Consider the following 27,628-nt stretch of genomic DNA (forward strand, 5'->3'; position numbering starts at 1 on the left):
ACCACATGCTTGTCACATGCTAAGTGGTTGTCACAGCTGACTTCTCTGCTCTCACCTGGGTCTAGTGTCTGGTGGCTTGTTACTGTCAGAGGAGCCCTGGAAGGGGTTTAGCTCAGTGGTAGAGCATGTGTTTAGCATGTCTGAGGCCATGGACTCTGTCTCCAACACCAAAGAAGTAAATCATCAGAATTTGCCTATCTTGGTTAGTGGTGCACTCTTTAAAACAAAGTTTTTCTCTTCTCAAATGATTCTATGCACATAGTAGCGGAGGAACCGGTGCTGGAGGCCCAAACCCAATGCTCACTCATGTCCCTGGAGACTAGATACATTCCAGAACTTCAGTGGGCCTGCCACATTGGGTGTCTCCAGGTGTTTGTCTTGAGGACTGGTTCTGAGTAGCTATGGCACTCCTCTTACCTGGGCTTGTCCCTCTCATTGATAGAGCAGACGCTTTGTAACTAGGTGACCTTGTGCTGAGTGTGGACATGCAGGCCTTGCTGTCAAGGCAGGCTGGTTTGGACTGTGTAAGTCCTCCACGCTGCCACCATGAGTAGGGCACCTGACCTGGCCCCCGGAGGGATAAGAATGACCTCAGGGAGGTAGGGGCAGGCAAACGCGGGGCCCTCCAGCCCGTCAGAGTCTTGGAGTTGCTGTGATGGTGGCGGGCACCGCAGCAGTGTTGTCTTGCAGTTCTTCGAGGGGAAGGAGCTGCGGCTGAAGCAGGAGTACTTTGTGGTGGCTGCCACGCTCCAGGACATCATCCGAAGGTTCAAGTCCTCCAGGTTCGGCTGCCGGGACCCAGTGAGAACCTGTTTCGATACATTCCCAGACAAGGTCTGTGAAGGGAGTGAGCTTACTGTCATATGGATGGGATATCCCCCAGTTTCTGAGGTTTCTTCCTCATGCTTGGGAGGGGCAGGAGGAAGGTGGTGTTGTGTCCTGAGTCTCAGGTCACTTCCGAAACTAGTGCAGTCTTGGTGTGTCAGAGGTGGAGGCACGGAGGTCACAGGGAAAGGCTTCTGATGCACGTGGCAGACTCAGGGTAGTAATTCTAAACAGAGTTGTCCTAAGATGAGGGCAAAGTGACCTGTGAGGATACCTCATCCCCAAGTCCCTTCTGTACCTGCTCAGAGCATAGCTGCTCTCAGACACACCTGCCCTCAGATTGCAGCTACTCAAGGGGATAGTTGACTGCAGGTCACAGCTACCTGCAGAGCCAGAGCACCCTCCTGACCCTTTAGGCTCTTGGGCTCCTGCAGAGTACAATGCTAGGCTGGCTCCTTTACACCCTGGGTCACCACTTCAGGTGTCAGGGGTGAGACAACTGAACAGCACCCCTTGTGAACTCTAGGTAGCCATCCAGCTGAATGACACCCACCCTGCGCTCTCCATTCCTGAGCTCATGCGGATCCTGGTGGATGTAGAGAAGGTAGATTGGGATAAGGTGAGTGTGAACAGAGAAGATGGTATCTACCTTGGACCAGAGTTGGATGATGGCATCCTTGGTAGACCTCAAGCTGTGCCACACATGCTGATGGTGGGCTGAGCTAGTCCCTAGAAGCAGGGCTTTCTCCCAGGCTAAGGAGATCTGTGAATTCACCTTTGAGAATGTCAAGGCCCTGGAGAAAGTGCCTATTTATAGGAGATAGATGCTTTATGGGATAGAGGCAAGGATAATGGGATAGAACAGACAAAGATAAAGACTAGGGATATTGTACTTGTTTTCTCTCAAAGTCTGGCTAGGCATGATAGCACATGCCTTTAATTCCAGCACTTGAGAGGCAGAGGCAGGTAGGTCTGTATGAGTTCAAGGCCAGCCTCATCTACATAGTGAGTTTCAGGCCAGCCAGGACTATGTAGTGTTACCCTGTTTCAAAAACAGCAAAACAAAACAACCTAGGTTTTAAGTTTTAAGTGTTAAGTGTTCAGGAACACTATTAGTTGGCTATAGTGGCGCAAAGCACTCGATAGGTTGAAGCAGCAAGAAAACAAGTTCAAACCCATCCTGTGCTACATAGTGAGGAAAAAAGAAGTCAGGAAGTCTGCAGTGTTCATATTTGAAGATTGTCCCGAGGCTCCATTTTCCTTGGTCATCATCTTTGATACAGTAGTGTCTTCTTGGCTGAGCTTTAACTAGATCACCAGAAACCCATAAGGCAGTTTTCTTGTTCCTTTTTATAAACCAGAGCCCTTCTCTGGCATGATGGTATACACTTTCCCTGAGGCTATACCCTGTAGTGTCAGGCTACATGGTAACCACTGTCCTCTGCTCTGGGGGTGACAGATAGTTTAATGGACACTGAACTGCTTTATTTTCTCACAGTTCACCAAGAGGGATTACGAAGGAGAAATTAAGTTAATTGTCAGAGAATAGGGTCAGGAATGGGGTCATTTGTTTATTTACATGTGTGAGATGTGAAAGTTAGGTGTGGTGACTAGTCTAAGCTGATCACATGTCTGGAGAGCAGGGATGGGATGAGGGCCTTCCCTCATGGCTCCAGTATGTCCCTGTGACATCTGCTCTTCTCAATGTGTAGGCCTGGGAGATCACCAAGAAGACCTGTGCGTACACCAACCATACTGTGCTGCCTGAGGCCTTGGAGCGCTGGCCAGTGTCCATGTTTGAGAAGCTGCTGCCACGGCACCTGGAAATCATCTATGCCATCAACCAGCGGCACTTGGATGTGAGCATGGGCTGGGGGGTGGGGATTGGACAGTGACACACACTCCACCACACTGGCCTCTGCCTGGCAGAGGAGGTATTTTACTGTGAGGGCTGAAGCCTGTCCCCTGGCAGAGCTCCCGGTTGCTCTGTGAGACTGCTGCTCAGTACATGGGAAACATGAATGAAGATCTTTTTAAGAAGGTCCATTCTGAGCAAGCTATAAATCTTTCTTTCCTGGGCTGCCCTGGAGGGGTCCTGACAGTTCCAGGCATATCAGAAAACAAAACCTGCCATCCTCTATTACCCACAGAGAGAAAGGTGTCGCATGAGCAGGGAAATCTAGTTTGGGTATAGTAATGAGGATGTATCTGGATCCTTGAGTTTGCTGTGTTATCTTCTATCACTGAGCAATACCCCAGTCTTTTTGTGACTTCTTCAACCATTTGAAGGAAAGAACAGCTGTCCCCCTAATGAAAACATAGCTTCATGCTGCTCAGCTCAACAGGGGCCATGGCCTAGATCTCTCCTCAAAAACTGGATGCTACTTTGCTACCCCACTGGTGTCCTGACCTCCTCAGATATAATAGCCCTATGGGTCCCAGGGCCTTATGTGGGTAAAATGTGATTCAAGGGCTCCATCTGAGTTGGTATTGGGTGAAGGCACTGGAATAAATGGGCTGGTGTCAGGGCCACTGGTGTTCAGGAGAGAATGTCACAGTTTAGTAGCAGTGGTGGGCTGTCACCAGGTACTGGGGAGCACCTTAGATGCTGGGGGACATTCAGCCTGTCCCTGCCCTGTGTTTTTGGCTTCAGCACGTGGCTGCCCTGTTTCCTGGGGATGTGGACCGCTTGAGGAGGATGTCTGTGATTGAGGAAGGGGACTGCAAGAGAATCAACATGGCACACCTGTGTGTGATTGGGTCCCATGCTGTGAACGGTGTGGCAAAGATTCACTCCGAGATTGTGAAGCAGTCTGTGTGAGTGACGACATCTTCACTAAGCCTGGGGGACCTCCTCTTCGATCGCTGCCCAACTTCTGATTTGTCCACCACACATACCATGACCAAGATGTAGCATTCTCTCCCACTAAGTCACTTGTGGGCATGATGAAGGTGCCCAAAGCTCCCGCCATATCACACACCAGTATGTTCACAGGTGACTCAATGGGTGACATTGGAGAGACATCTTTATTGGCTGCCCGTAGTCACTCCTCTTGTGCTCCTGCCTTCTTGGAAGTGTCTAGTTCAGGTACATCCACTGCTGGTTGGGTGTGGGGCTGAGTCTGGGCCTGGAAGATGAGGTGAGGAGTATGACAACTAAGGAATTTCTTCCTCCCATTCTCTGACCAGAGTGCTGAGTACTCACCACAATGCCAGTCAAGCACCACCCTAGGTGAAGGGGCCTTAGCCACATCAGTCAGTGTGCAAGCCCTCCTGTGGTCTGGGGCTTGGCACAGCACCTGGTGTATTCCTCCCCACACGAAACCTCTGGGTTAGGCATCTTCTCAGCATATGGGTGTGGAAAGTGAGCCCCAGGCCATAAGCTCTGTTGCTTGCTCAGTCTCTACTCATAAGACCTTGACTATTCCTTCCAGATCTGTCTGGAAACGGCCAGGTGCTACCATGTAGGACATTATAGTCACACAAGCCCATAGTCACAGTGTCAGGCAGCACATTTTCCCCCAGCTTTCAGTCTTAGTACATGCTCTTCAGCTTCAGGAAATCAAGCAGCTGGGCTCTGAGGCCTCTCCAAAGTTTCCCTAAAGATCGTACTCTTTCTGACTTGCCTGGTTTAAAAGAGCAATTGTGACAAGTCCCCGTGTTTGCTGTGTTTATAGCTTTAAGGACTTTTATGAGCTGGAGCCAGAGAAGTTCCAGAATAAGACCAATGGCATCACACCCCGACGGTGGCTGCTGCTGTGTAACCCGGGGCTGGCAGACATCATTGTGGAGGTGAGTACCTGGCCTTGCTTTATATCCTGTGAGGTGCCAGGACAGAGGCTGGAAAAGAGCAGCATAAATGCTTATGCTGCCCCAGGAGGCTCACCAAGATTTCCTCTGAGTGGCTGTTGAACCAGTGGAAATCTCTTTCATGTCCAGCAGTGGCCCTGGGACATGAGTAGCAGAGACCCCTTGGCACACCATAATGATCCAGCTCTGGCAGTGTGCCTGCTCTAAAGCTAGCCTGGTCTTCAGAAAGGCCTGGGGTGTAGCTGAGTGGCGGAAACCAGCCTGAGAGGACTAGATGAAGATGTACCCCAAGCATCTTATGTCCCTAATCACGTTCTGGAGTCAGGACTATAGAGTTGGCCTGGAGGCTATGCTTAAGGCCTCCTTGAAGGGCACAGTGCCCTGAGGCTAGGGAATACGATCCATCCAGAACTTTGTGGGAGAGGAAGACTCTGTAAAAGTCAGGGAAGCCTGAAGCAGCTTCTCTAGGGACAGATCTGGTGCAGTACCCATGACCCCAAGGGGTCTGGAAGCCAGTGCAGTGTCCGTACAGCACTAGGCCATGGGGAGAGGCAGGGGGAGACCCGTCATGGGAGGCAGTCAGCAGGAAGGCCCTTAGTGGGATGCTTTGGAAATGATTGTTGCTATGGTAATGAGAAGGCAGCCTATTTGTTCACGTTAGTGGAGGGTGGAAAGAAGAATTGTTCTGCTGGCCCAAGGCATCACCTGTGACAGAGTGTCTCAAGTAGGAGATCCTGGGAAGTGGGGACTGATAAGGTTTGTGAGTTTGTTGTGTTCTATTGACTTTATGACTGGGTGTGAGAAGGGATGGTATGAGGACTCAGAAGGGCAGAAAGATCCCAGGGAGAGTAGGGTGAAGGGTGACTGATAGACAAGCTCCAAGATGGCTGAAACATGATGAACAGACTATGTCCTCTTAATGCAGAGAATCGGGGAAGGTTTCCTGACTGACCTGAGTCAACTGAAGAAGCTTCTGTCACTGGTCGATGATGAGGCGTTCATCAGAGACATAGCCAAGGTCAAGCAGGTAGGCTCTTTTGGCCTGCTGTCTGCCTCCCCCAGGCTTAGCACCTGGGATCTTAGCTCTCTAGCTAATGAGCCATTTATCTTTGGGATCCTGCCACAAGTGGTGAGTGCAGCCCTGCCAGGCAAGCCTTCACCTGACCCTGCACCACAGCAACAAGCCTCTGGAAGCCACTGGCAGGGACAGTCCATTTTCATCTGGGAGAGCTGAGGTTGTGGCCTCTATTAGACCTTGGTCAATTCAACAGAACCTAAGAATTTCCCTCCACGGTAGTATCTGGAAGGGATGTTGGGGTACCCATGGCAGTGCAGAGCTTCCAAGGCCTGGTTTTCCACTTTTGTTTCTTCAGCCACTTCTCACCCACTTTGTCTCACTCCCACTGATCCCACTTGCTTTCTGTGCCTGCAGGTCACACTATGGCTCCCTTTATTTTGTTCTTTTCTCTGCATAGCTCTGAGCTTACACTTGGCCCTAGTTTTTCTTCTATTTGTTTGCCCAGAACATCTTTTCATTGTTACCCATATTTCCCTACTCCCCACTCTCTCCTAATGCCATCTCTGTTCCCAGCTCTGGTCTCTAAGCCCCCAGTGTTACCCATGCTGATTCTGAGAGAGACAAGAGTCTTGGGGTCATGTGGAAAGTGAGTGTGCTGGTGAGCCAGGGGGAGCTTACAAAAGTTCTTTGTTGGTATAGCTACCATCTTTTGTTTCTCAGGAAAACAAGCTAAAGTTCTCTGCCCAGCTGGAGAAGGAGTATAAGGTGAAGATCAACCCTGCTTCCATGTTCGATGTGCATGTGAAGAGGATCCACGAGTACAAGCGACAGCTGCTCAACTGCCTACACATCATTACGCTGTACAACCGTAAGTTCCAGGTCCCTACTGTACAGTGTCTCACAGTAGGAACACATAAATGGAAGAGGCCTGTTAGTTTCATGACAGCCAGTTGACAGAGAGACGAGAAAGGGTCTCTTTTAATGTCCCCTTCAAGGGCACACCTCTTATGACCTAACTTCCTACAATGAGGCCCACTAGACTCTACAGTTCCTCATGAAAGTGCATGCTGGTGACTTGGCCTTTGGCACAGAGGCCTTTGGCACAGAGGCCTGTGGGGGGCATGTTCAAATGATAGCATACGCATGGCAGAAATGGGCAGCGGGAAGACTTTCACCCTTCAAGGGCTGATGGTGCCAGACCACAATCCTGAGGTAACCTCCTCCTTTCTCAGTACCATCAAAACAGTGTGTCCAAAATGTGCTTTAAGGACTAGCAAGGTAGCCCAGCAAGGAAAAGCATTTCTGCAGAAGCCCAACAGCCTCTTCAAACCCTAGCTGAAGAAGAGGACCAACCTCTACATGTGGATGGTGGCACGTGCACACCCACAATAATAATAATGATGATAATTATGATAATAATTAATAATAGTAATGTTTTGTGAACACAGTCCTGGTCACATACAGGGCTTTGACTCCTCATGACCACAGACAAATAGCTCCTGGGCTGGTACTTTTTGGAACCGTATAGTTGGAATTTCCTAAGCTCGGGATACTGCCTGATTTGTCATCGGTAGTCTTGGATAACCTCCTCCTCCAGCCTGGCATGGAAATGCAAAGCCTAGGGGAGACCCTGTTCCTCTGAGCGACAGGTTCCTACAGGCATATTATGGTCACAGCTGTGTGTCTCCTAGGTCAGAACACACAGCCTGTCACTGGGTTACCCTGGAGAGCTGGGCAGGGACAATCTGGTAAAGTTGCCTCTTCTTTTTGCCCTCCAGGAATAAAGAAGGATCCAGCCAAGGCCTTTGTGCCCAGGACTATTATGATCGGGGGTAAGGTGAGGTAACTTCCTCCTCTTTCCTTGTCTTGGTGCTGGGCCTAGGAAGCATATGCTTTCCTGACCTGTTACTGGGCAGCCTGCCTACTCAGAAAGCAGGTGTCAGAAAGCACATGCCAGCAACACCTGGCCCTGAGGAGCCAGGCTGGGGCAAGGAGCCCCTTACACAATAGGCTATGAAGCAAGTGGGTGCAGTCCTGCTGGCCTGAGTCATAGGAGTTAGGGATCCCCATTGGGCTGGGATCCCAGTGGCTTTATGGAGCACAGCTCCCACCCCACCCCGACCCTTGCCACGTCCCTTCTCTGCCTCTAAGATGTTACAGTCTAGTTGTGGATGGAGATGTGGAGACATGGCTGTGATTATTTCATCTGCCATATCTGAGAACACGCTAGGTTTAGCATGGTTTGAGCTGATTTTACTCACTGTGACACATTCCAGGGGTGGCGGACATGCTTGCCACTTCCTTGTACTCAGCTGGTGGCTGGGTCTTGTCAGAGGTTATGAGCTGTTGGGGTGCAGCTTCTTTTTGAGAGACTGCCCTGAGACAGAGTCTCATGGCCACTCACAGATGGCATTCCTCTGTTCCCGGTGTTCCATAGATGGAGTGAAGCAGACACAGGTGCTGCCTTTGGCTGCAAGGCCATCCTCTTCCCTGATATTAGGGCCTGGAGGGTCAGGCTCATTGTCCGCTTGCCTCACCTTGTTTGTTCTCTGCCCACACCCATCACCTGGTATTTTGGAAGCAAATTTGTATGTCATACTATTTTGTTAGTATTTTGGTATGTACAGTCCAAAGCAATATGGGCTTTTAGAAAAGTTTTAAGTATGACAGTGAAAAGACTTGGAGTAAAGTAGGAAGGACTGCAGAGCATCCTGCTAAACCGCTCGCCAGGTAATACAATACATTCTGTTTCACAGTCCATCTTCACAAGAGGTGTTTCTCTAAAACCACGGTGTTTTAGATTTCGCATCACAGTGTGATAGCACAGCCATCACAGGGAAAAGGATTCTCCCACACCAGTAAATACCCACCCAGCTGGGACTGCTACCTACTTTGTCGTACTAAAGTTTACATGTTTTGGTTTGGTCTTGAGTTGGGGGTTCTTATGTTGCCCAAATTGGCTTCAGAGTCATCCTCCTGCCTCAGCTGAGGAGTGGCTGGGACTATAAGCAAGTGCCACCATGCCTAGCTAAAGCTACATTTGCCTTTTCTTTGCAGTGCTTGGGATGGAATCTAGGGCTTGCCACATTAGCCAAGCATTTGATCACTGAGCCACACACTTGACTGTCTACATATTTCTAACTGTTTGAGTCAAGACTTCAAGGAAAGACCTCAAACTGAGATTGGTCTCTTAATTTTTCTTAAATCTGTCGATTTTCCTTCTATGCTCCCCTCAAACACCCCCCCCCCCCCCCCCAGTCAGAGTTTCTCTGTGTAGCTTTGGCTGTCCTGGACTCACTCTATAGACCAGGCCCACCTCAAACTCAACAGTGATCTGCCTGCCTCTGATTCCCTGAGTGCTGGAGCTAAAGGCGTGCAGCACCACAGGCGGCTTCTGTGTCCTTTTTAAATGTTAATTCTCAGTGTATTTGTTACAGAAGTTGGATTTTTCTCCAGAGACTGGCCTTTTCTGAATATATGCCTTTGGTATACTCTAGTAGATTCCTTCATTTTCGGTATATTAATAGCTCTAGAAGTATTCATTCCCTTTATCTTATGGCTTCTTTTTTTTTCTGTTTGTTTGTTTTTCCTAGACAGGGTTTCTCTGTATAGCTCTGGCTGTCCTGGAACTCACTGTGTAGACCAGGCTGGCCTCGAACTTGCAGAGACCCACCTGCCTCTGCTTCCTGAGTGCCAAGCTTAAAGGTGTGCACTACTATGCCTGGCTCCATCTTGTAGTTTCTAAAATACTGACTAAAATCAGAAAATCAAATTCAAGGCTGGCAAATCACATAAGTGAGGTGACATTTGGTGTCTGCAGAAGTGACTCAGGCAACGCTGGGCTCTTCCCTTACTCCAACACCAGCAAGGCCACTGCAGGTGTGACCTCCATGGTCTACAGTCTACTGGGCCAGTCCAGCATGGGTCTCCAATGGCTCATGGGTCCCACTGTCACATGTCCAGTAGCCAGGAGTGCTACCAGATACTCTGAGGACCCTTTTCGAACCTGAGCCTGGTGTTTATTTTAGACCTCCCTAACTCCCACCTTCCTTCTTCTTTGCAGGCAGCCCCTGGTTACCACATGGCTAAGATGATCATCAAGCTGGTTACATCTATTGGAGATGTCGTCAATCATGATCCAGTTGTGGGTGACAGGCTCAAAGTGATCTTCCTGGAGAACTATCGGGTGTCTTTAGCTGAGAAAGGTAGCCCTGGACTCCTTAACTGGCTTTTTCTTGGGGCTGGGGCCAGGGTGTTGGCAGTGCTGACCAGGCCTGTTCTCCACTTAAGTCAGCTTCTGCCCTGGACACCCAGGTCCTGCCAGGGGACCACTTGTGTGTCATGAGTGTGTCTGAGAACCTTTGCATGTCATAGGCAGAACTACTGTCATTCTTGCCATCTGGACCTCCTCACGTCTGCCTGGATTTCACCATTCCTCCTCTTGCCTCAGCTCTGCCTACTGCTCTTGGGTCTCTCTTGGCAGCAGAATGTGATTCTCCTGACCTTCCAGAACCGTCCTCAAACTCTGTCCTCAGCATATCTCTATCTTAAACCCTCTGCCTTAGTTAACCTGGTCTAGAGGAAGTCTTGAAAATTCATGTGGCTGCTTTATGGTCAGTCTACTTGCTTATTTGGCAGTGAGCTCAGGAGCTTCAGGACTATGGTCCCTGTCCTAGGATCATGCTCCATAGAAATAAGCTGCCCCAAAGGGTGAAGAAGGGACTGTGGGATGGATAGATGCAGGCCTTGGGCCGAGCTGCCATTTTGTCTTTTTCTGCCCCTCCCTCCCTGCAGTGATTCCAGCTGCTGACCTGTCACAGCAGATCTCCACGGCAGGCACTGAAGCCTCAGGCACAGGCAACATGAAGTTCATGCTCAATGGGGCTCTCACCATTGGCACCATGGATGGTGCCAACGTGGAGATGGCTGAGGAAGCCGGGGAGGAGAACCTCTTCATCTTTGGCATGCGGGTGGAGGATGTCGAGGCCCTGGACCAGAAAGGGTATGTGTCTTCCTTTTCTTGGGAGAGAGCTGTGGAAGTTGGCTAGTAGGAATTTGAAGCAGGGACTGAGTGCTCATTGAGCCCATTCATAAGCACAGAGCGTGAAGTCCCTAGAAATCTGGCTGCTCCTGCATGTCCCCATGAGAAGCGCTCCTCCCATCAGCTGAGGCACTGGTTTCAGGTCTCCTCCTAGAAGGATATTACCACTCAGGACAAGATAGGACACAGTCCATAGACCTTTCTGTTTTGAAATGGAATGCAGAAAATCTCAAATAGTACAGAGAGCTTCTGTCTCCCACTCTTCCCGCTTCCCACTGTTTGCATCTGAGGGTGCAGGCTCCCAGCGACACACTGTTGTCCGTGTGATATTTCCCTTTCCTGCCCGTTGTGTGGTCATCATGTAGTCCCATTTCTGATCTGAAAATGGTTGCTTTTCCTGACCTTGACATTGATGATTAATCCTGGCTTCTGAGACTTTAAAAGACAGTATGGTCTTAATTGCTTTTCAAAGCATCTGGGGCACCACTGAGACTTCAAGGCACAATGAGATCAAACTGTCCTTGTTACCTCTGTCAGCTCTTCATGTGTCCTGCAAGTCCCTCTTTGCCTTCCCAGGCTTCTTGGTAAGGCAGCTAGCTTTATGTCACCCTTTCTGGCCTTATTCCTTCATTCTAGGTTCCCAGTAGTGCCCCTCTCAGGTGTCATCTCTTAGTGTTGTTTTCTCCAGAGCTTTGGCCAGGGGTAAGCTTGTGGTGGGCTCTGAATTCTCTAGCAGAAAGATGGAGCCTTGTGTGTAATGTACATATGTATCCTTGTAACATTTCTCTAAATAGTAAAGGAAGCAGGGATTGTTTTTATTTTTTTCTAACCAGCTGCCTTTCAAGCTGGGAGCCACTTGTGGACAGTAGCTGATGCCTTTGGATACCATGAAGGGTTGCCACAGGGTAGAGGCATAACCTGTTCCCAGTATCTGTCTGAGGGGTGTTTGGGATGCCTGATGCTAAGTGAGCTCATCTCCCCCAGGTACAATGCCAGAGAATTCTACGAGCGCCTGCCTGAGCTGAGGCAGGCTGTGGATCAAATCAGCAGTGGCTTCTTTTCTCCCAAAGATCCAGACTGCTTCAAGGATGTGGTCAACATGCTGCTGCACCATGACAGGTAGGACACAGCCTCTATTAATGTGGCTTTCTACCTACCTTGGCCACCTGTCCCCATCACTGAGGCAGGTGGATTCACCTGGTGGGCTGAAAGCTCCATGTTGTGAGAAGAGAAAACCTGTGTTTTTATCATCTCCCCTCTGCACCTCGGTCCAGGAGACCTTACCATAGCAAACCAGGGCTACATTTGCAGAGGCCTCGAGTGGTGCCTTGGGGACCCTGGGCCATGAGAAGTGGCCAGCAACACCCCCCAGTCCTCAGACCTCACAGGTGGTTGTGTAAACAAGAGGGAGGAGCCATGTCCCTAGGCTGTTGCAGACCAGCAGGGGGTGCTCAGGAGTGCAATCAAGACAGCCTAGAGAGCTTGCAGAATGGTGGCAGGGGTATGGAGCCATGGTGACAAATGTTAGTCCACAAAGACAATCCCTGGTTAAAATGGAATCAACTTGCTACATTACAAACTTAAAATGTGGTATTTTGTTGACATGCCATATCATTATACATGGTTATAATTTACATGGCAGGTCTACAAAGATATTGATACCTCGGGGTAAACAGGTAAAAGGTGAATCCAGTTTTAGCTGCCTCTGGTTAACTTGTCTTTGTTATTTGAAGACTGTTCCACCTACTGGCTTCAGTTAGACTAGAGCATGGCTCCGTCTGTTGGGGACCCAGTTGGGGCCCATGATGGAGGAACTTTTTAAATAGTGAATCATTCCTCTGACACAGTAATAAAATGCACTGTGGGCTTGCTGCTCTGGCATGTGCAGTTCTACCATCCATTTTGTAAATGACAGTTTCCTTAAAAGAAATGTTGGGTTGAAATCAGACTTTCTAAAAAGCATCCCCAGAATATAAGGACTCCCACAGAAGCCTGTGGGCATATGGACCTGCAGCCTGACACCTACAAGCAGGATAGTCTCTACTTTAGCCCCCAACAGAGCTCGGAGGGTATGAGGGGATTGGCCTGGACCAACCATTCCTAATCTGGTTGGGACACCGTCCTCTGGGAAATACAGGATGTTTCAGGCGAGGCTCCTCACCCGCCCTGACCAAGCCTCCCATTCCCGTTTCAGGTTCAAGGTGTTCGCAGACTATGAAGCCTACATCCAGTGCCAGGCTCAGGTGGACCGTCTATACCAGGTAAGGCTTGTGGGCCATCAAGACTGGGGTGTGGCTGGCTGGGTCCCTATGGATCTGTTGGGTTAGACCATCTCTGAACCCTGTAGTTGAGACCAGAACAGGTGGGTGCTTTGTTATCAGTATCTCTAGCCTATTTCTAGGTCAGCTCTTCTGTCATTAGATGTCATGGGGGAAACCTCTTCTGATAGGTGAGAATATACAAGGGATCTGAAAACGTGAGTCTGGCCGACAGGAGTCCCTGTTCCTAGAAGGCCCCTTCTATTGAAGTCTGGGGCCTACAGTCTGGAGGCAATTTTGACTAGAGGAAACGGTGATGGGCTGAAGTCTTGGAACAGAGGAGTCATTTTAAGACTTTTGGTCTGCCTATGGCAGTTGCTTACCTGGTTGTGCTCCTGACTTAATGTTGTGGTCCATGCCTTAGAAGTCTTTTCTGGACAGGCCAGTGACCCTGTCTTAAGTTCCTGGTCCCTTACATCTAGTGTCACTCTTTGGCCATTGAGGGCATTTCTCTGATCACATGGTTGCAGTCTATGCAACCATCAGGCTGCCCCAAAGCTCATCTGTTAACAGCCCTCATACTTTGGAAGCTTGGGCTCTTGGGATCCCTTAGCTCTAACAAAGGTTAATTAGTCTTTTCTTTCTCTGACAGAATTCCAAGGAGTGGACTAAGAAGGTGATCAGGAATATTGCCTGCTCCGGCAAGTTCTCAAGTGACCGGACCATCACTGAGTATGCACGAGAAATCTGGGGCGTAGAGCCCTCCGACATGCAGATCCCACCCCCCAACCTTCCCAAGGACTAATTACCCTATACAGTCAGACCAGTGGCTTGCTTGGTGACTCTGTTCATGCCAGTCTTCAGGCACTGCAAGCAGCTGCTGGTCCCTACTATCTGAAGTGCTGTTTCCAGGAGGGGCCATGGGAATGGTTTTGAGGGCCTGGATAAGGAAGAAGTGTGTGGCATCTTTCTGGTTTCTTGCAAAAGAACTCTTGGAGAGTTCACAGTACAGATGGGCAGAGGTGGTCCTGACAGCTTCAGCCCATCATCCCCACAGAGGATGAGCTGGGAATGGCTCATAGCTGAGTGAGCTTGTCTTTAGCTTTGAACCTTTAGATTTGGGGTCTGAGTAATGATCTGTGATGAAGCTGGTATTCCTGTGTGTTCTGCTAGTACCTGGGTCACTAGCAGTCAGATACAGCCGAGCCCAGTGTATGGTCTCGTTGGCCCTGCTGGGTGGAATCATTTCTTCAGGTTTTATGCTCAGCTTTTATCCTCTGCCCTTGACTGTACTGGGTGTATGGGTTGTTGACCCATATAGGCCATGCTTCTGTAGCCATCTATGGAACCATGTGGGTGTCTTGTCTGGAGACACAGAGGGACCTTTATCCCATACTTGAGGCAATTTTGTAGAGGGTAGGCTGTTTTTTGCTTTTTCAACAGGAAATAACACTTCATGAGGAATTGAAACTAGCCAAAGCCTTCCTTTTTAGTAAGTAAACATTGTACTAGCTCAGTTTGGTGTCGAGAGTTGGCTACTTTAGGGATATTCTGCCTGGCTGATGACTCAGCTGCCTGTCCTGCAGTGGGGCCTAATTTCCACTCTGCTACAAAAACCTGGTGAGAAAGGTTGAGCACCCCTACTGCAGGAGCAGTACCCCTATCTGAGGGCAGAGTCTGCATAAGTGCTGACCAAAGGAGAGTGGGCTGTCAGACACTACAGAGGCCTGTCCTTCCAGAGGCTTCTACCACCTTGCATTGCTGTATCCTGGTTGGGCAGGGGACCCTCTCTCACTTTCCTCATTCTAGTACTTCCAACATGGGAAGTGTTGGCTTTCAGCACTCGATTCACCGGAGCCACTGTGGTCACTTGTGGGGGTTCTAGGGCTGGCCATCTGTTGCCATGTGCATGAGGTCTCTTGAAGTCACATACATGACCACCGTCCTACTACCTGCTATTACCTCCTTGTGTGAAAAGTGGATTAAACTTCTATGCCCACGGTTGGCCAATGTGGTATTTGTTTCTATCACAACATACAGTGTCAAGTAACTCCCATGGGAGGCTAGAGAATAGAAGCCTCAGGTAGGCACCACATAGAACAGGCTATAGTTGTCCCTCTCCAACCAGGCCCCATTATACAAGGAAGCCAAGGGCTCCCTGGTGCCTGCTGATGGTGAACTGTAGATGGGTAACACAACACAGATGGGTACACCTTGTTACAGGCCAAGAATAGCTCAGTGTTCTTGCTGGCTTTAGTGAACCTAAATCCCTGGTTCTAGAGTGATGCAGGGAATTTCCCATGTCTTGAGAATCACTTAGGGAGCTCTGTGAATATAAAGTCATGAGTCCTCCAGCTAGCCCACACCTGCTAATGCTGGGTCTCTGACCTTGGGGAAACAAGACAGGCAGATGAAGGCCACACTCTCCCGGCACTCGTACCTTGAAATGCAGAGTTCTATAGCTTAACGACCTGGGGGAAAGTTCACCCTCAGGAAAGGCTAGGACCTCGGTGGGCTTGCACCCTCCCATTTAGTGGGTGCAGGGAGTGCAGCTACTTGTACCCCACTGATGTACAGGCCCACTGCCCCTGTGGCTGCTCCACATGCCAGTTCTTGCTAAGCCTTGCGCTCGAACACTTCTCTGCCCTGTGTGGTCTGTGGGTGTGTGGCTACGGGCCAAGATGCTTTCATAAAAGGCCAAACACGCTTAGATCAGACAGCCTGATAAAATGTGTCTAGCACATTTCCAAGCCCTGGTTATGCAGCTCATATCCTCTGGAAGGGCAGTGCTGGTGTTGGCAGGTCCGATGCTCCCGCACAGTGCAGTGGTCTCTTCGTCTAGGCGTGCCTTAGGAAAAGGCACCTTCAATCAGAGCAGACCTTGGTGCCTAAAGTTGGGAACAGCCCCTGTACTCCCTTTGGGGATCTGTGTGTATGGCAATGGTTAGGAAGAGAAATGTGAAGGGGCAGCAGAGGAAGGAACACTGATCCCTGCTTTGTAAAGAAAACAATAAATAGACCACCACCAAGATTTTATTCTTAAATTAATGCTCAGTCTATGGCCAGGTTAGGTGACAGACGGGTGGGCAGAATGGAAGGAAGTGCAGATCCAGATGCCCCTTACAGTGGGTGAGCAAATGCCAGGAGAGGCAGGGACAGCTGAGAAAGGCAAGCAGGTACACAAGCTGAAGGGGACAAACCGAACCACTTGGAGTCTGTGTGCCAGGAAGGACCATTTTCTTGTGTCTTAGTGGTGGTACCAGAGAGCCTGGGTGGTCCTGAGCTCCTGGGCCCTTCCCAAGCTTCCTATGCTCAGCATATGGAGTCCATCTGTTGTCAGTAAACCTTCCCAGAAGGCTCAGGTAGAGTGGCCACCAGAGGGTCAAGGGGCCACCTGCCTGCCACTGTGTTTTCCTCACAGATCCGTCTGGAGCTTCTGCCCATTGTGTCTGAGTCCTCTTTCTAGGCACGCTCTGGGCTCTTGAACACCAGGCTCCTGGATGCCAGACTGCTGTCCAGGGGAGAAGGGAAGGAGGGTGGGTCTTCATGCTCCTTCATGGGCCAGTATCAGTGCTGGCGTTCCGGTTCTGACTTCCCTAGGAATTGCCTGGACCAGAGAAGGACAACCACATGAGCCACACTGCTTGACCTAAGACCCCACCCCCCACAGTCCTTTGGTAGCTATCTTAAGTGGTAGAGGCAGCAAAGAACCTGGGGCTACAGGCTGCCTGACAAAGATCCCCTAGTGAGGCGTGGAGGGCACTGCAGCTCCCAGGTCAAATTCCAGTATGGGGAGATGCAGAGACAAAGTTAGGCTTTGGGGCTCCATATTCAGCTGAAATTTTATGCCATATTTCCCTTTTATAATGGGGGAGTTGGGGAGACTGTCAATCCCAAATCCACCTTATTCAGTTCCCTGTCCCAGATGGCAAGGAATCCTTTATTGTAACATAGCTTTGCCTCTGGAACTCTCAAAGGAGCTAGTATGGACTAATTGTACACGGATATTGCTCTTTGGGAGACAATTTATGCAACCAGTTTTAGCCATTAAGTTGGAAATAACTGGCTTCTCACCCACTGCTCACGCCTACCAGCACAAACAGCGGAACTACCACTCTGAGCAGCAACAGTGCTCTCCAAGTGGCCCAGCACTCTTGGTTCAAATATGGTACCCTTTCCTTGGTCCACAGGGAGGGTTAGACTTGTGGTCAGGGCTGCTCTGAGTGGTGGGGAGTGGACCTGGGTCATCTGTCAAGGAGCTGGTGATATGTGGCAGTCTGTGGAAGCACGGCAGATAGGCATGCATGGGAAGTGGGGCCAGTCATTAGAACTCCTTGTTACTCCACACTCACACTTGGGCACTGGGCCCAGGCCATATGGATCCTTTGGCTTTCTGGGCTGCAGCCTAAATTCTGCCCACAAGTCTGACTAGTGTGCAGTAGGTAGAAACATGCCTCCCCTCAGGAAGCTATATCCAAGGACTCCTGTACATACAAAGCCTTCTATGTACTGGGAATGGTACAGATGTACACTGAAAGGCCCTCAGAATGCTCGCACACTTGTGTATACAAATGGCTGCTTGTGAATAAGTATGGTGCATGTACACCCTCCCCACACATGTGCATGTATGTGCAAGTATGGTGCATGTACACCCTCCCACACATGTTCACATGGGTTTGTATAATGTGTACAGGGAGCCTATATGCCATCTGATCACAGAATTACCCAGAAGGGAGGGAAACAAACTTTGTAACTTCTGTGTGGTGTTAGTGGAAGGCTCTTGAATCACTGTGACTCTACAGCATGACTCAGCTCCTCAAATGGCTTCCGTGGCTGCCACCTGCAACACAGCTAGTTGTGAGGCATTGCTGTCCTGGAGAGGCTTGTGGCTTGGAGGAGAATGCCTCACCTCAGTATCCGTGGAAGCTCAGGGCTCTTGTAGATGTACTTATGTCTGTAGCCAAGGTCTGAGTGAAAGGGGATAAACTGGACTTTGAAGTCTCGGAAGCTTCGAGATGGTGCAGCAATGTTGTAAAGCTGGTGAGAGGGAGAGATGAGTCAACCCAGAGCCCAACAGAGAACCACCTCCAACCTCTCTTGGAATAAACACTGGTGCAGTGCAAGTGCCCGGGGACAGTGCTTCTGTCATTAGAGTCTGCACAGCCGAGGTCCAAGAAGCCAGAATCTGGGCCAACTGGCCAAACACTAGGTACTACCACTCCCTTAAGTGCATTATTTATGATGCCTTTTCTGTCCTTGCACCTCCACAGTGTGAAGAACAGCTAAGTGGGGTAGCTCCAAGGGAAGAGACAATGCAGTTCCACCTCAGCTCCATGCATCACAGGTGTATTGCTGGGCAGTTCACACTCTCTTGGATGGCTTCATCTTCTGTATACTTTATGAAATGTGCCCAAAGTGAGTCTTGGGCCAAGCTGCTGCTGAGGCATGCCATGCACTCCTCTAGGCTCCCCTGCTCCTTGGCATGACTGTGCCCCACATGGTGTTCTTTATCCCACTTTTTTTCCTTCCATTAATCTAGCTTCCTATCAGCAACATCAAAGCAGATTTAGTAAAAGCAAGGGCAAGGTCCCTGTAGTTTAGCTCCAAAGGCAAGAGGACAAACTGGGTGTCACCTAGCTGGGCTAGGTGTTGTCCCCTAAGTCCTCGTTCTAATGCTTGTATGGCATAGTTTTAGGGTCAAGAGGTCTTGACCCTGGCATCAGACCTCTTAGGCTGTCAAGCACCTGGAGAAGATGCAGACTGATGGGACTTGAACCTATACCATGATGTAGTGTGCAGGGGCTGCCTCCCTACCTTGCATGCCCAACCTGATCCACACTCGGGGCCAATGGCACCTACTGCACTGGGGCAGAGTCACACAACACCTACCTTTCTGCCAAGATGAAAGGGCACAACTGGGTCATCCTCAGCGTGCAAAATGAGCAGAGGACAGGAGATGTGCTTCACACTGTAGGAGAAAAGGGACTAGGTGGAGACCAAAGAGGGGTCATCTGCACCCCTCACCCTGGGCAGGGATATGGTTATGGTGTGTTCTTCCGTGGTGCTTAATAGCCTGAATGTAGCTGGATTCCTTTTCACTATAGAACTAAGAAATAACTTCTTAGGTGTTTTGTTTTGAAATAAGTATGTATTTCTGCTAGGTGACATGTCAATCTAGAGGTCATATTACTCCTGTGTAGTTTATGAAAACTGAAAACCATTAATTTTGCCAGTAGATAAATTAAAAGTTTAAAAAAATAAAACAATCTTTATAAATGGGAGTATTTAAGTTCTCTAAGACTCTTACTGCAAATGGATGTTACTATGAATCTGTTGGTTAAAAGAATCAGTTCTCTATTTAATCATGTGTAAGTGACATTTAAGTCACTCTAGCTTTAAGTCAGTAATGGCAAATGGCACAATAGGTCCAACAGAGCCAGAGTGCTTCAACAAGCCACAAAGCAGAAAGAGCAGTTAACAGGACTGGACATGCCCACTGAGGTGGCCACTTGAGCTGTTTCAATCTTGACCCTAGTAGAGCTGTGCACTGCCTGAAGGTGGCAAGTGCCATCCTGGCATGTGGAGCAGGACCTAGCCTCGAGAGAGCCTGCTACCCAAACATAACCTTTTACTAGTTGGCACCCGGCACACATATGACTCATGGTGGTGCATTTCTTGTATATATACCCACAAATATATTTGCATGTGTAGGTAAAAGCTGAAGGACAATTTTGGACACCATCCCCAGGTACCTACCCACCTTTTGTTTTGAAACAGAATCTGTCACTTACCTAGAATTCAGCAGGTAAGGTCAAACTAGCTGGCAGTGAGTCCCAGGGAAGCCCTCTCCACCTTTCTAGTACTGGGATTACAAGCATTATCACTTCGCCTGGCTTTTTAAAAATTTTTTTATTTTATATACATTGGTGTTTTGACTACATCTGTGCGAGGGTGTCAGATCCCCTAGAAGAGGATTTATATACAGTTGTGAGCTGCCATATGGGTGCTGGGAATTGAACACAGGTCCTCTGGAAGAGCAGCCAGTGTTTTTAATTGCTAAACTCTATCTCTTCAGCCCTTTGCCTGGCCTTTTTTTGTTTTGTTTTTTACATTGGTTCTAGAGTTTAAACTCAGGTCTCAAGACATGCTTTTGAGACAGGCATTTCACTGACTAAGCTTTCTCCCTAGCCAAATGGTGGAGCATCTAATGAGCTGCTTCCTTTACCCTGAGCCTCTCGGAGAAAGTGGCAAATGCCTGCCTAGTGCAGAAACTGTCCCTCTGAGCTTAGGAAGGTCCCATCCACACATGAGGCTGATGTGAAGGTTAAGGGTTCCATGGTGCATGGTCCTGTAGCTACTCATATGCCATCTATCTTTGTGTGATAGTTGGAGCCAAAAGCAACTTCTGGGTCCATTACTCACTTTCTTTGTTTTTCAAGACAGGGTTTCCCTGTGTAGCCCTGGCTGTCCTGGAACTCACTATGTAGACCAGGCTGGCCTCAAACTCAGAGAACTGCCTGCCTCTGCTTTCCAAGTGCTGGGACTGAAGGTGCACCACCACTGCCCAGCTTCACTTTTGTTTTTACACAGATTTGCTTTATTCAGATAACTTTCCTTTAAGATCTACAATGGTAATACTTAAGCAAGGGGTTTTGTTTGTAATGGTTACTTAAATTTTAGTCTGGTATATTTTTATTTTTTTAGAAACAAAATACATACTTGAAGGAAAACTACTTTATGTTTAAACATCTTTTTCAATGTGGTCAATGTTAAATTTAAATACTGCTTTAATGTCTATTCAGGGGCCCTGGTTTCAAGACTGAAAAAAGAACTACATTGGCAAAAATATGCTTTTAATCTTTTAAACTTCTATATTTCTATGCCAGGAGAAAACTGTTCCTTTTATAACGACTATTTTAACTATCTACTTGTTCCATGGGCACAGCACTTGCTGCGCAAGCCTGACAACCTGATGTGACTTCTGGAGCCTTGGTAGCAGGCATCTGTAACCTCAGCACCCCTGCAGGAAGGTAGGAGAGAGAGGCTGGGGGGTGGCCCAGAAGCTTGTGGGTGGCTAGCGTACAGTATACAGCACGGCACGGCAGAAGCAGCAAGAGAGAACCTCCCTACCAAGGTGGAAGGAGGGACTGACACCTGAAACACTGACTCTGTGCGCACACCATGGCATGTAGAGGGCCCTGCCCTGTCATGCAGATGCTCTTTCTTATTTCTAATACAAAGCTCAGTCTGACTTTCCCTTTCAAAGGACCCTTTCTCGGAGGCCAACCCCATTCCCACCCTGCCAGGCTGACACTGCAGTGAGCCACCTGGGGATCCCTGGCCTTCCTATTCACTCTACTGTAATACTCACTTTTCATCGTTTGCAAATTTAATTCCACTGCTTGTAATGGGATCGAGGAAGAACCAGTCAAAGCCAGGGAAGTATCGATATATCTGAACACAAGATGGAAAGCATTTTCAGAAGGTGTGAGATAGCAGAAGGAAAAGGGGAAGAGTTCTGACAATTTAGGTTCTAGGAGTTAGCAGATGTGCAGCTGGATTCCCAGCTTCACCATGACTGTGTGACTGCGGACAGAAGACTCATCTGCTAGCCTCACAGATCAGATGGGGCTCCCACACCTCACATGCAACCAGAAACCGACTCCCCACAGATAAAAAGACCAATACCCACCAAGGAAATAGGGATCAAAGGCTGTTTTCCTCACAAATTTTCAGGGAAAAGCAGTACCAATGATATGAGAAAATAATGGGTGCTCTGGCCCACAGGTGGTAGCATGAGATTATGTCAACACAAATAGAGGTGGGAAGGTAGGAGGTCAGGCTAGGATAAGGATGGCTCCCACTTGATGAGGGAGGGGTGGGGACTGACTAGCCAGCTCTGAAGTCCTTAGCAGGGATTACCAGGGCTTTGCTCTGAGACACTGCTGGGAAGTCCAGCTCTCCAGTGCACTGAGCCTGGGTTCCAATCATCCTCTAGTACCTAGAGTGTAGGCTCTACCTCAAGAAGGGAGCTAACCTGCAGCCTTCCACAGCACCAAGTGGGCAGTGATGCTGTAAGATCAGGTGTGCAGTGAAGCTGGGTGTTGGGTACACAACACAGCCACAGGGGCGAGACCTCCTGAAATACCAGTGTCTCTGCCTGAAAGCTCTACCTACTCCCATTTTTGGCAGCTCTATGGGCAGGCCGGTGCCTAGAACTAGGATGGGAGTCTTTAGTAATGTCAAATTGTTCCTTTTATGATGACTATTTCATTATCTTGCTCTTATTTTCATAACAATTATTTTAATCATGAAAATATATTATTTTTTATAAAATCATATACTTGCCACTGAAAATGGATGACTCTTTGCTTCTTCACGGATATTTGTGAATGGAGACTCCAATATAAGGGCATCTGGTGGTGTCTCTAGATAAAGAAAAACAGAGCTGACAGTGGGTAAGAAGTGACAGAACCAGTGAGGCTAAGTGGCTGGAGTACTTAGACAGGACAGAGAGCCCAAGCACTCACTTTTGCAGGCCCTCCACTACCATCAGTCCCAGCCCCCAAGAGGCCCCAGATGACTTTCGAGGATCCTATTGAAAGGGCAGGGTGAGCACACCTGGGCCCCCACCCTTGACAGTCAGCTCATGCCATCACTGTGTTGCTTGCCAGTTAGAACTTGCTTGGCAAGACTGTGAAGGGGCTGGACCACTAACGTGTACAGCAGGGTGCCCAGCCACGGCGTCTGGCCCTCTCACCTCGTTCACAGAGGCGTCGTACCAGATTTGTTGCCACTCTGGGAAGAAAAAACAGAGTTCAGCTGTCATCTCCACTGCCCATATTGGATCTACAGCACTTCTGAACTGGGGAATAATTATAGAAATTCAGTATTTCCTTAGTCCCTCTTGGTGCTTTACTCCCTTAAGCCCTACCATAGGGACAGAAACCCAAGACTGCAGGAATGGATGATGCTACAGCCTGAGGCATTGGGCTCCCAGAGGTCACACATCATGCCTCCCTTCACTATGTCATCCTCTTGCTTTGAGAGCTCTTACCCAGTGCCCAGTGAATGGCCCCAAATATACACAGGGTTGTCACCACTTCTTGCTTTGATCCAGTCAAAAACATGGAGTGCGTCATACGTCATCCCTTGCTCCGATGGTGTTCCTATTGAGTCACCCCAACCTGAGAGAGAGGAAGGTCAAAGGCATTTTGTGACTCTGAAGCAGCTGCAGTAAAAGCTGCCCTAGAAACATCTGTAGCCCCACCGGTGTGCTATCATTTCCACTGCAGCTCTGGTGAGAGGGAGACAGGCAGGAGGGGTGCAGGAGTGAACCACCCCTATTTTTGCTGGCTGACAAACCAGAGTCCTGTCATTCTACATGCATATCAGATTGGTAACTAACAGAACTAAGTCAGCAACACACACACAAGAACTTCAAGTACATGTCCTGCTAGTGCCTGCCCACAGGTGCAAGCATTCTTCAAGCTAGTTCTTCCTCTGCTCTACTGACATGAGGACCAGGCCAGATAGGAAGAAGTCATGAAGATGCAGGGAGGCAGAGAAGTTGGGAGAGTCCAGCATAAGGCAACTCTGATTCTCCTCACAGTCTCCAGCAAAGATCAAGTACAGTTGCTTTTCTAGAGGTTCAGCACTGAGTCATCATCACATGACGAATACACAAGACTCAGAAATGCAATTCTGCTGTGTGAGCAAACCTCATAATTATAATGCCAGACTCCCAACCCCAGAGAAGAGCTGAGAGGGGACATAGCTACAGACTTAGAATATCTTGTGGGAGACAGGGACTTGGGAACATGAAGAAAGAGACAGAGTAACAGAAAGTATGAACAGAGTCAGAGGACAGGGTGGCCCCACTCCACACAGACAGGCAGAGACTCGGGCCTGGAAAGAAGATGAAGGGGTTAGAATGAGGCCTTGTTTTCATCACCCTAGGGTCTCAGCACACACGAAGAATGTTTCTAAACACCATTACAGAATGGAGAAGGCAGAAAAGGAGCAGGGCTTTCTAGCTTTTCACTTAATTTTTCTGAGACCAGAACATTTGTTCTTTTATTTTGTTGGTTTTTTGTTTGTTTGTTTTCTTTTGTTTTGTCTTTTGAGTTAGGATTTCTCCGTTCGGTCCTAGCTGTCTTGGAACTCACTCTGTAGACCAGGCTGTCCCTTGAACTCAGACAGCCATCTGTCTTTGGCTCCTGAGTGTGGGATTAAAGGTGTGCACCGCCATGGCTCATCTCAGAACAGTCATCCTGATGAGCTTTCTTTAGTGAAAGCCATTACTGTGTTCAGCAGAACAGTGAGTCCTAGAGAAGCCTACATCTTAATCACAGAATTGGTAAGTTGTGAACCTCATGCCAGTGGGTGTTAAGCTACAAAAGCAATGAAGGCCACTCATGGGCCAACCTGGAGACCAGGTGATCTTGGATCATCTGGATAAAGCTCAAGTGTTCATAAATATTTTGATAACAGAAAAAGAGGTCAAATGCCAGGAAATGCCAAATTTCCTCTGCAGCTAGGAAAGGCAAGTGGTAGGGGTCTCTCCAGAAGTCACCGAAGAACAAAGCCCACAGACACTTTAATTCTATCTTAAGGGCTAAAGATTTTAGATTTGTCATCTCCATAACTACAAGATAGTATAGCTGCTTTGTTTTAATATATGCTGTTTGTGGTAATTTGTTACATCATCAACAACAAAAAAACTAATAATAACCCCACTTGAAGGTGGCAGTGGCTTCCATCCCTTAGCCTGAGGACCCCTGAATCACTGCCCGCCCCCAGAAGAATCAAATAAGTTAGCTAGGCAGCCTTTGTCCCTTGAGCTCTCCAAGTGGGAATTCTATGGAGGAATACTCTTTTAAAACAGCTGCTCACGGAGGCTGGAGAGATAGCTCATGGTTAAGAGCACTGGCTGCTCTTCTAGAGGTCCTAAGTTCAATTCCCAGCAACCACTTGGTGGTTCACAACCATCTATAATGTGATCTAATATCCTCTTCTGGCATGCAGGTATATATCCAGATAGAGCATTCGTGTACTTTAAATAAATAAATAAATAAATCTTAAAAAAAAAAGTCTGCTGCTCATTAATCAGAATACTCATAGCACATATCAAAGTGGATTCTAAGTCTATTCAATGGCAACCCTGACTAAATACAAAAAGAGCAAGGCTATCAAGACAGAAGACTCTGTTCTCAATGAGCCTTTTCCCAGTTTTCATCAAGACTAGTTCTGCTACTGAGCTAGAGTCTAATGTCCAGCTGCAGTAAAAATCTGAATGCAATAAGGATAAAAGACAGTATTTTCTGCATTTAAATGTTGCTGTCAGGGCACTGGCAGTGAAGTCTACCCAGATGCTACACAGCAGGACTCCTACCCTTCTTCCCACTGACAGCACAGTCCTTGCAGGCCCAGCATTGAACAAACAAGCTTCCTGCCTTACTTCCAAGCTCTGACACAAGTTTGCCCATTATGTGTAACAGAAGTGAGGGCATGATACACTCGTGAAAGGAACCTCACCTCTGTAGTCGAAGGTGACCACATGGTAGCCAAGGGAACTCAGCACCTGTGAAGTGAAAAACATCCATCATTGGTAACATGTCTTGCACTGAGCAGCTTGCTTCCTGCTAAACCCACCAGTGTTCTGTCCTGAGTCATGAACAGAGTAGGAACTTTAACTTAGACTGCTGACATGCAGCTCCTGCCTGTACCTGCTGCTGTAGAATGTTCTAACCTCCTCTGCCTGAGCAACATGGGAAGGATGGCTCTTCTGCTGCTCCTTAGATGGCCAAGTGGCCAGCTCCTACAGTTCCCAGGATAACACTTTACAACAGGGCAGCAGACAGTTCTCAGGGACGGTCAGGAGGCTTGAGATAGCCAGCCAGCATGGAGCTCAGAGACTTCATTTTAGGAACCTTACTGCAACCTAGTATTTCTCTGATGTTGAATCAACCTCTGCCCCCTCCATCTCTCTTTCTTTCTGAAACAGGGTTTCTCTTCCTAGAACTCACTCTGTAGACCAGGCTGGCTTCGAACTAACACAGATCTGCCTGCCTCTGTCTCCCAAGTGCTGGGATTAGAGGTGTGTGCCACCACAGCCCAGTGAAATTTTCTATTATTTAAAAAAATTCCTACCGACTTACTACCTGTCCTTGTCCATTCTCATTATGATCACTACTCATAGCCAGTTAATTATGGTTCACACCTTTAATTCCAGCACTCAGGAGGCAGAGGCAGGTGGATCTCTGAATTCAAGGCAGCCTGGTCTACAGAGTGAGTTCCAGGACAGCCAGAGCTAGAGAAACCCTGTCTCAAACAAAACAAAACTAATCACTACTCATGTGCAGTGTATAATACACTGGCTTGGGTATGCCTAGGACAATGAAAGAGCCTTCCCTGCCACCACTGTCACCTACAGCCACTCAGCACTCCACCTTCAGGAAGACATGGTGCTCTCCTAGGTGGCCTGGTGAATCCTGCCCTCTCTTTTAGCCTGCACCCATAGCCTTGTGGACCTGGACAGAGGGATTCTTTTCTACTACAGAAACATCAAGGGAACTGTAAACTTCTCAGCCAGTATATTTCCTGCCTTAATTCAATTTACTTGGGGGAAGAAAAAGTTCCCACTACCCAGAACAAAACAGGTCCTTTCTCTCTGTGTGTATATGCTCTTCTGCCTGTTACATACAGACAGCTAAGGAGAGGAGAGCAGGCATGGGTTGGCCAAGCATGCTCTACCAAGGTTCCAAAATCAAGAACAAAACCACAGGGTTGATAAGATGGCTCAACAGGTAAAGGCTCTTGCTGCCAAGGCTGATAATCAGAGTTTGATCCCCGGGACTCACATGGTACAAGGAAAGAATCAACTCCCACAAGCTGTACTCTGACTTCCATATCTGCACTATGGTGCACAACACACACAAACACACACACGCACACACACACATATACAAAACCACATAAAATAAATGGATTCCATGTCATGCCCAAGGCATGAACAATTACCTGCTGGAGCTTCTACCAAGCCTGTCTGGAACTTGGCTCAAATCATACCTGCCTTTATACTCCCTACACCCTAAGGGTGATCCTGCAGTAAGGATCACTCCCACAGCATTTCTATACTTAAGAAACACATCATTAAAAACAGTGGCAAGTGCCTTTCATCTCACTGGTAAATACCTGAGAAAGAATCTCCAAAGGGTATGCACTGGTTCTGGACCCACCCCAGAAGCAGCACAATGGAAGAACCATGGGGGAACTAGCTGGGCATCACCCTCTGCATGCCCATGAATGGTGACTTTTCAGAATGGCTACTTCAAGTGACCCCTTCTATTCCAGCATCCTGAAGCAAACAGCACTGCTCCTTTGGGCCATTGGCACTCACCTTGTATAGCTCCACACGGTGGTCGCCTCCTCTGCAGCATGAAAAGGAGGGAAACAGGAAGTGCTGTTAGTGGCCCTGCTCAAGGTAGGGCACAGGGTAACCCTCAGGGGTTTGGGAACCCAGAGCTGGAGAGATGGCTCTGTAATGAAGAATGCTTACTTATCTTGCAGAGGTATTGGGTTGAGTTCCCAATACCCACATTAGGTATCTTACAGCTGTTTATAACTACAGTTCCAAGGGATGTGATGCCCTCTGCCATCTGTGGGCACCTGCAC

General features: G+C 48.5%; 2 protein-coding genes across 2 annotated transcripts in view; one reads left to right on the plus strand and one right to left on the minus strand.

The window, feature by feature from the left end:
* Positions 1-14,956, plus strand: part of Pygb (glycogen phosphorylase B) — a 42,482-nt gene extending 27,526 nt beyond the window's left edge. The window contains exons 8-20 of the mRNA XM_060383108.1: positions 691-834; positions 1,352-1,444; positions 2,538-2,684; positions 3,479-3,642; positions 4,503-4,617; positions 5,561-5,662; positions 6,374-6,521; positions 7,432-7,490; positions 9,717-9,858; positions 10,448-10,655; positions 11,679-11,813; positions 12,889-12,955; positions 13,605-14,956. Of these exons, the coding sequence (XP_060239091.1) occupies positions 691-834; positions 1,352-1,444; positions 2,538-2,684; positions 3,479-3,642; positions 4,503-4,617; positions 5,561-5,662; positions 6,374-6,521; positions 7,432-7,490; positions 9,717-9,858; positions 10,448-10,655; positions 11,679-11,813; positions 12,889-12,955; positions 13,605-13,757 (1,677 nt within the window). The 3' untranslated portion in view covers positions 13,758-14,956. The remainder of the gene's footprint in view (positions 1-690; positions 835-1,351; positions 1,445-2,537; positions 2,685-3,478; positions 3,643-4,502; positions 4,618-5,560; positions 5,663-6,373; positions 6,522-7,431; positions 7,491-9,716; positions 9,859-10,447; positions 10,656-11,678; positions 11,814-12,888; positions 12,956-13,604) is intronic.
* Positions 14,957-15,969: 1,013 nt separating this feature from the next.
* Abhd12 (abhydrolase domain containing 12, lysophospholipase) overlaps positions 15,970-27,628 on the minus strand; it is a 66,781-nt gene continuing 55,122 nt past the window's right edge. Inside the window, exons 5-13 of the mRNA XM_021660710.2 lie at positions 27,354-27,384; positions 25,490-25,535; positions 23,010-23,139; positions 22,713-22,750; positions 22,301-22,380; positions 21,324-21,406; positions 18,842-18,920; positions 17,862-17,989; positions 15,970-16,559 (exon numbers count right to left, since the gene is read on the minus strand). Of these exons, the coding sequence (XP_021516385.1) occupies positions 16,520-16,559; positions 17,862-17,989; positions 18,842-18,920; positions 21,324-21,406; positions 22,301-22,380; positions 22,713-22,750; positions 23,010-23,139; positions 25,490-25,535; positions 27,354-27,384 (655 nt within the window). The 3' untranslated portion in view covers positions 15,970-16,519. The remainder of the gene's footprint in view (positions 16,560-17,861; positions 17,990-18,841; positions 18,921-21,323; positions 21,407-22,300; positions 22,381-22,712; positions 22,751-23,009; positions 23,140-25,489; positions 25,536-27,353; positions 27,385-27,628) is intronic.

The sequence above is a fragment of the Meriones unguiculatus genome, chromosome 4 (genome assembly GCF_030254825.1).
Source record: "Meriones unguiculatus strain TT.TT164.6M chromosome 4, Bangor_MerUng_6.1, whole genome shotgun sequence".
NCBI lineage: Eukaryota > Metazoa > Chordata > Mammalia > Rodentia > Muridae > Meriones > Meriones unguiculatus.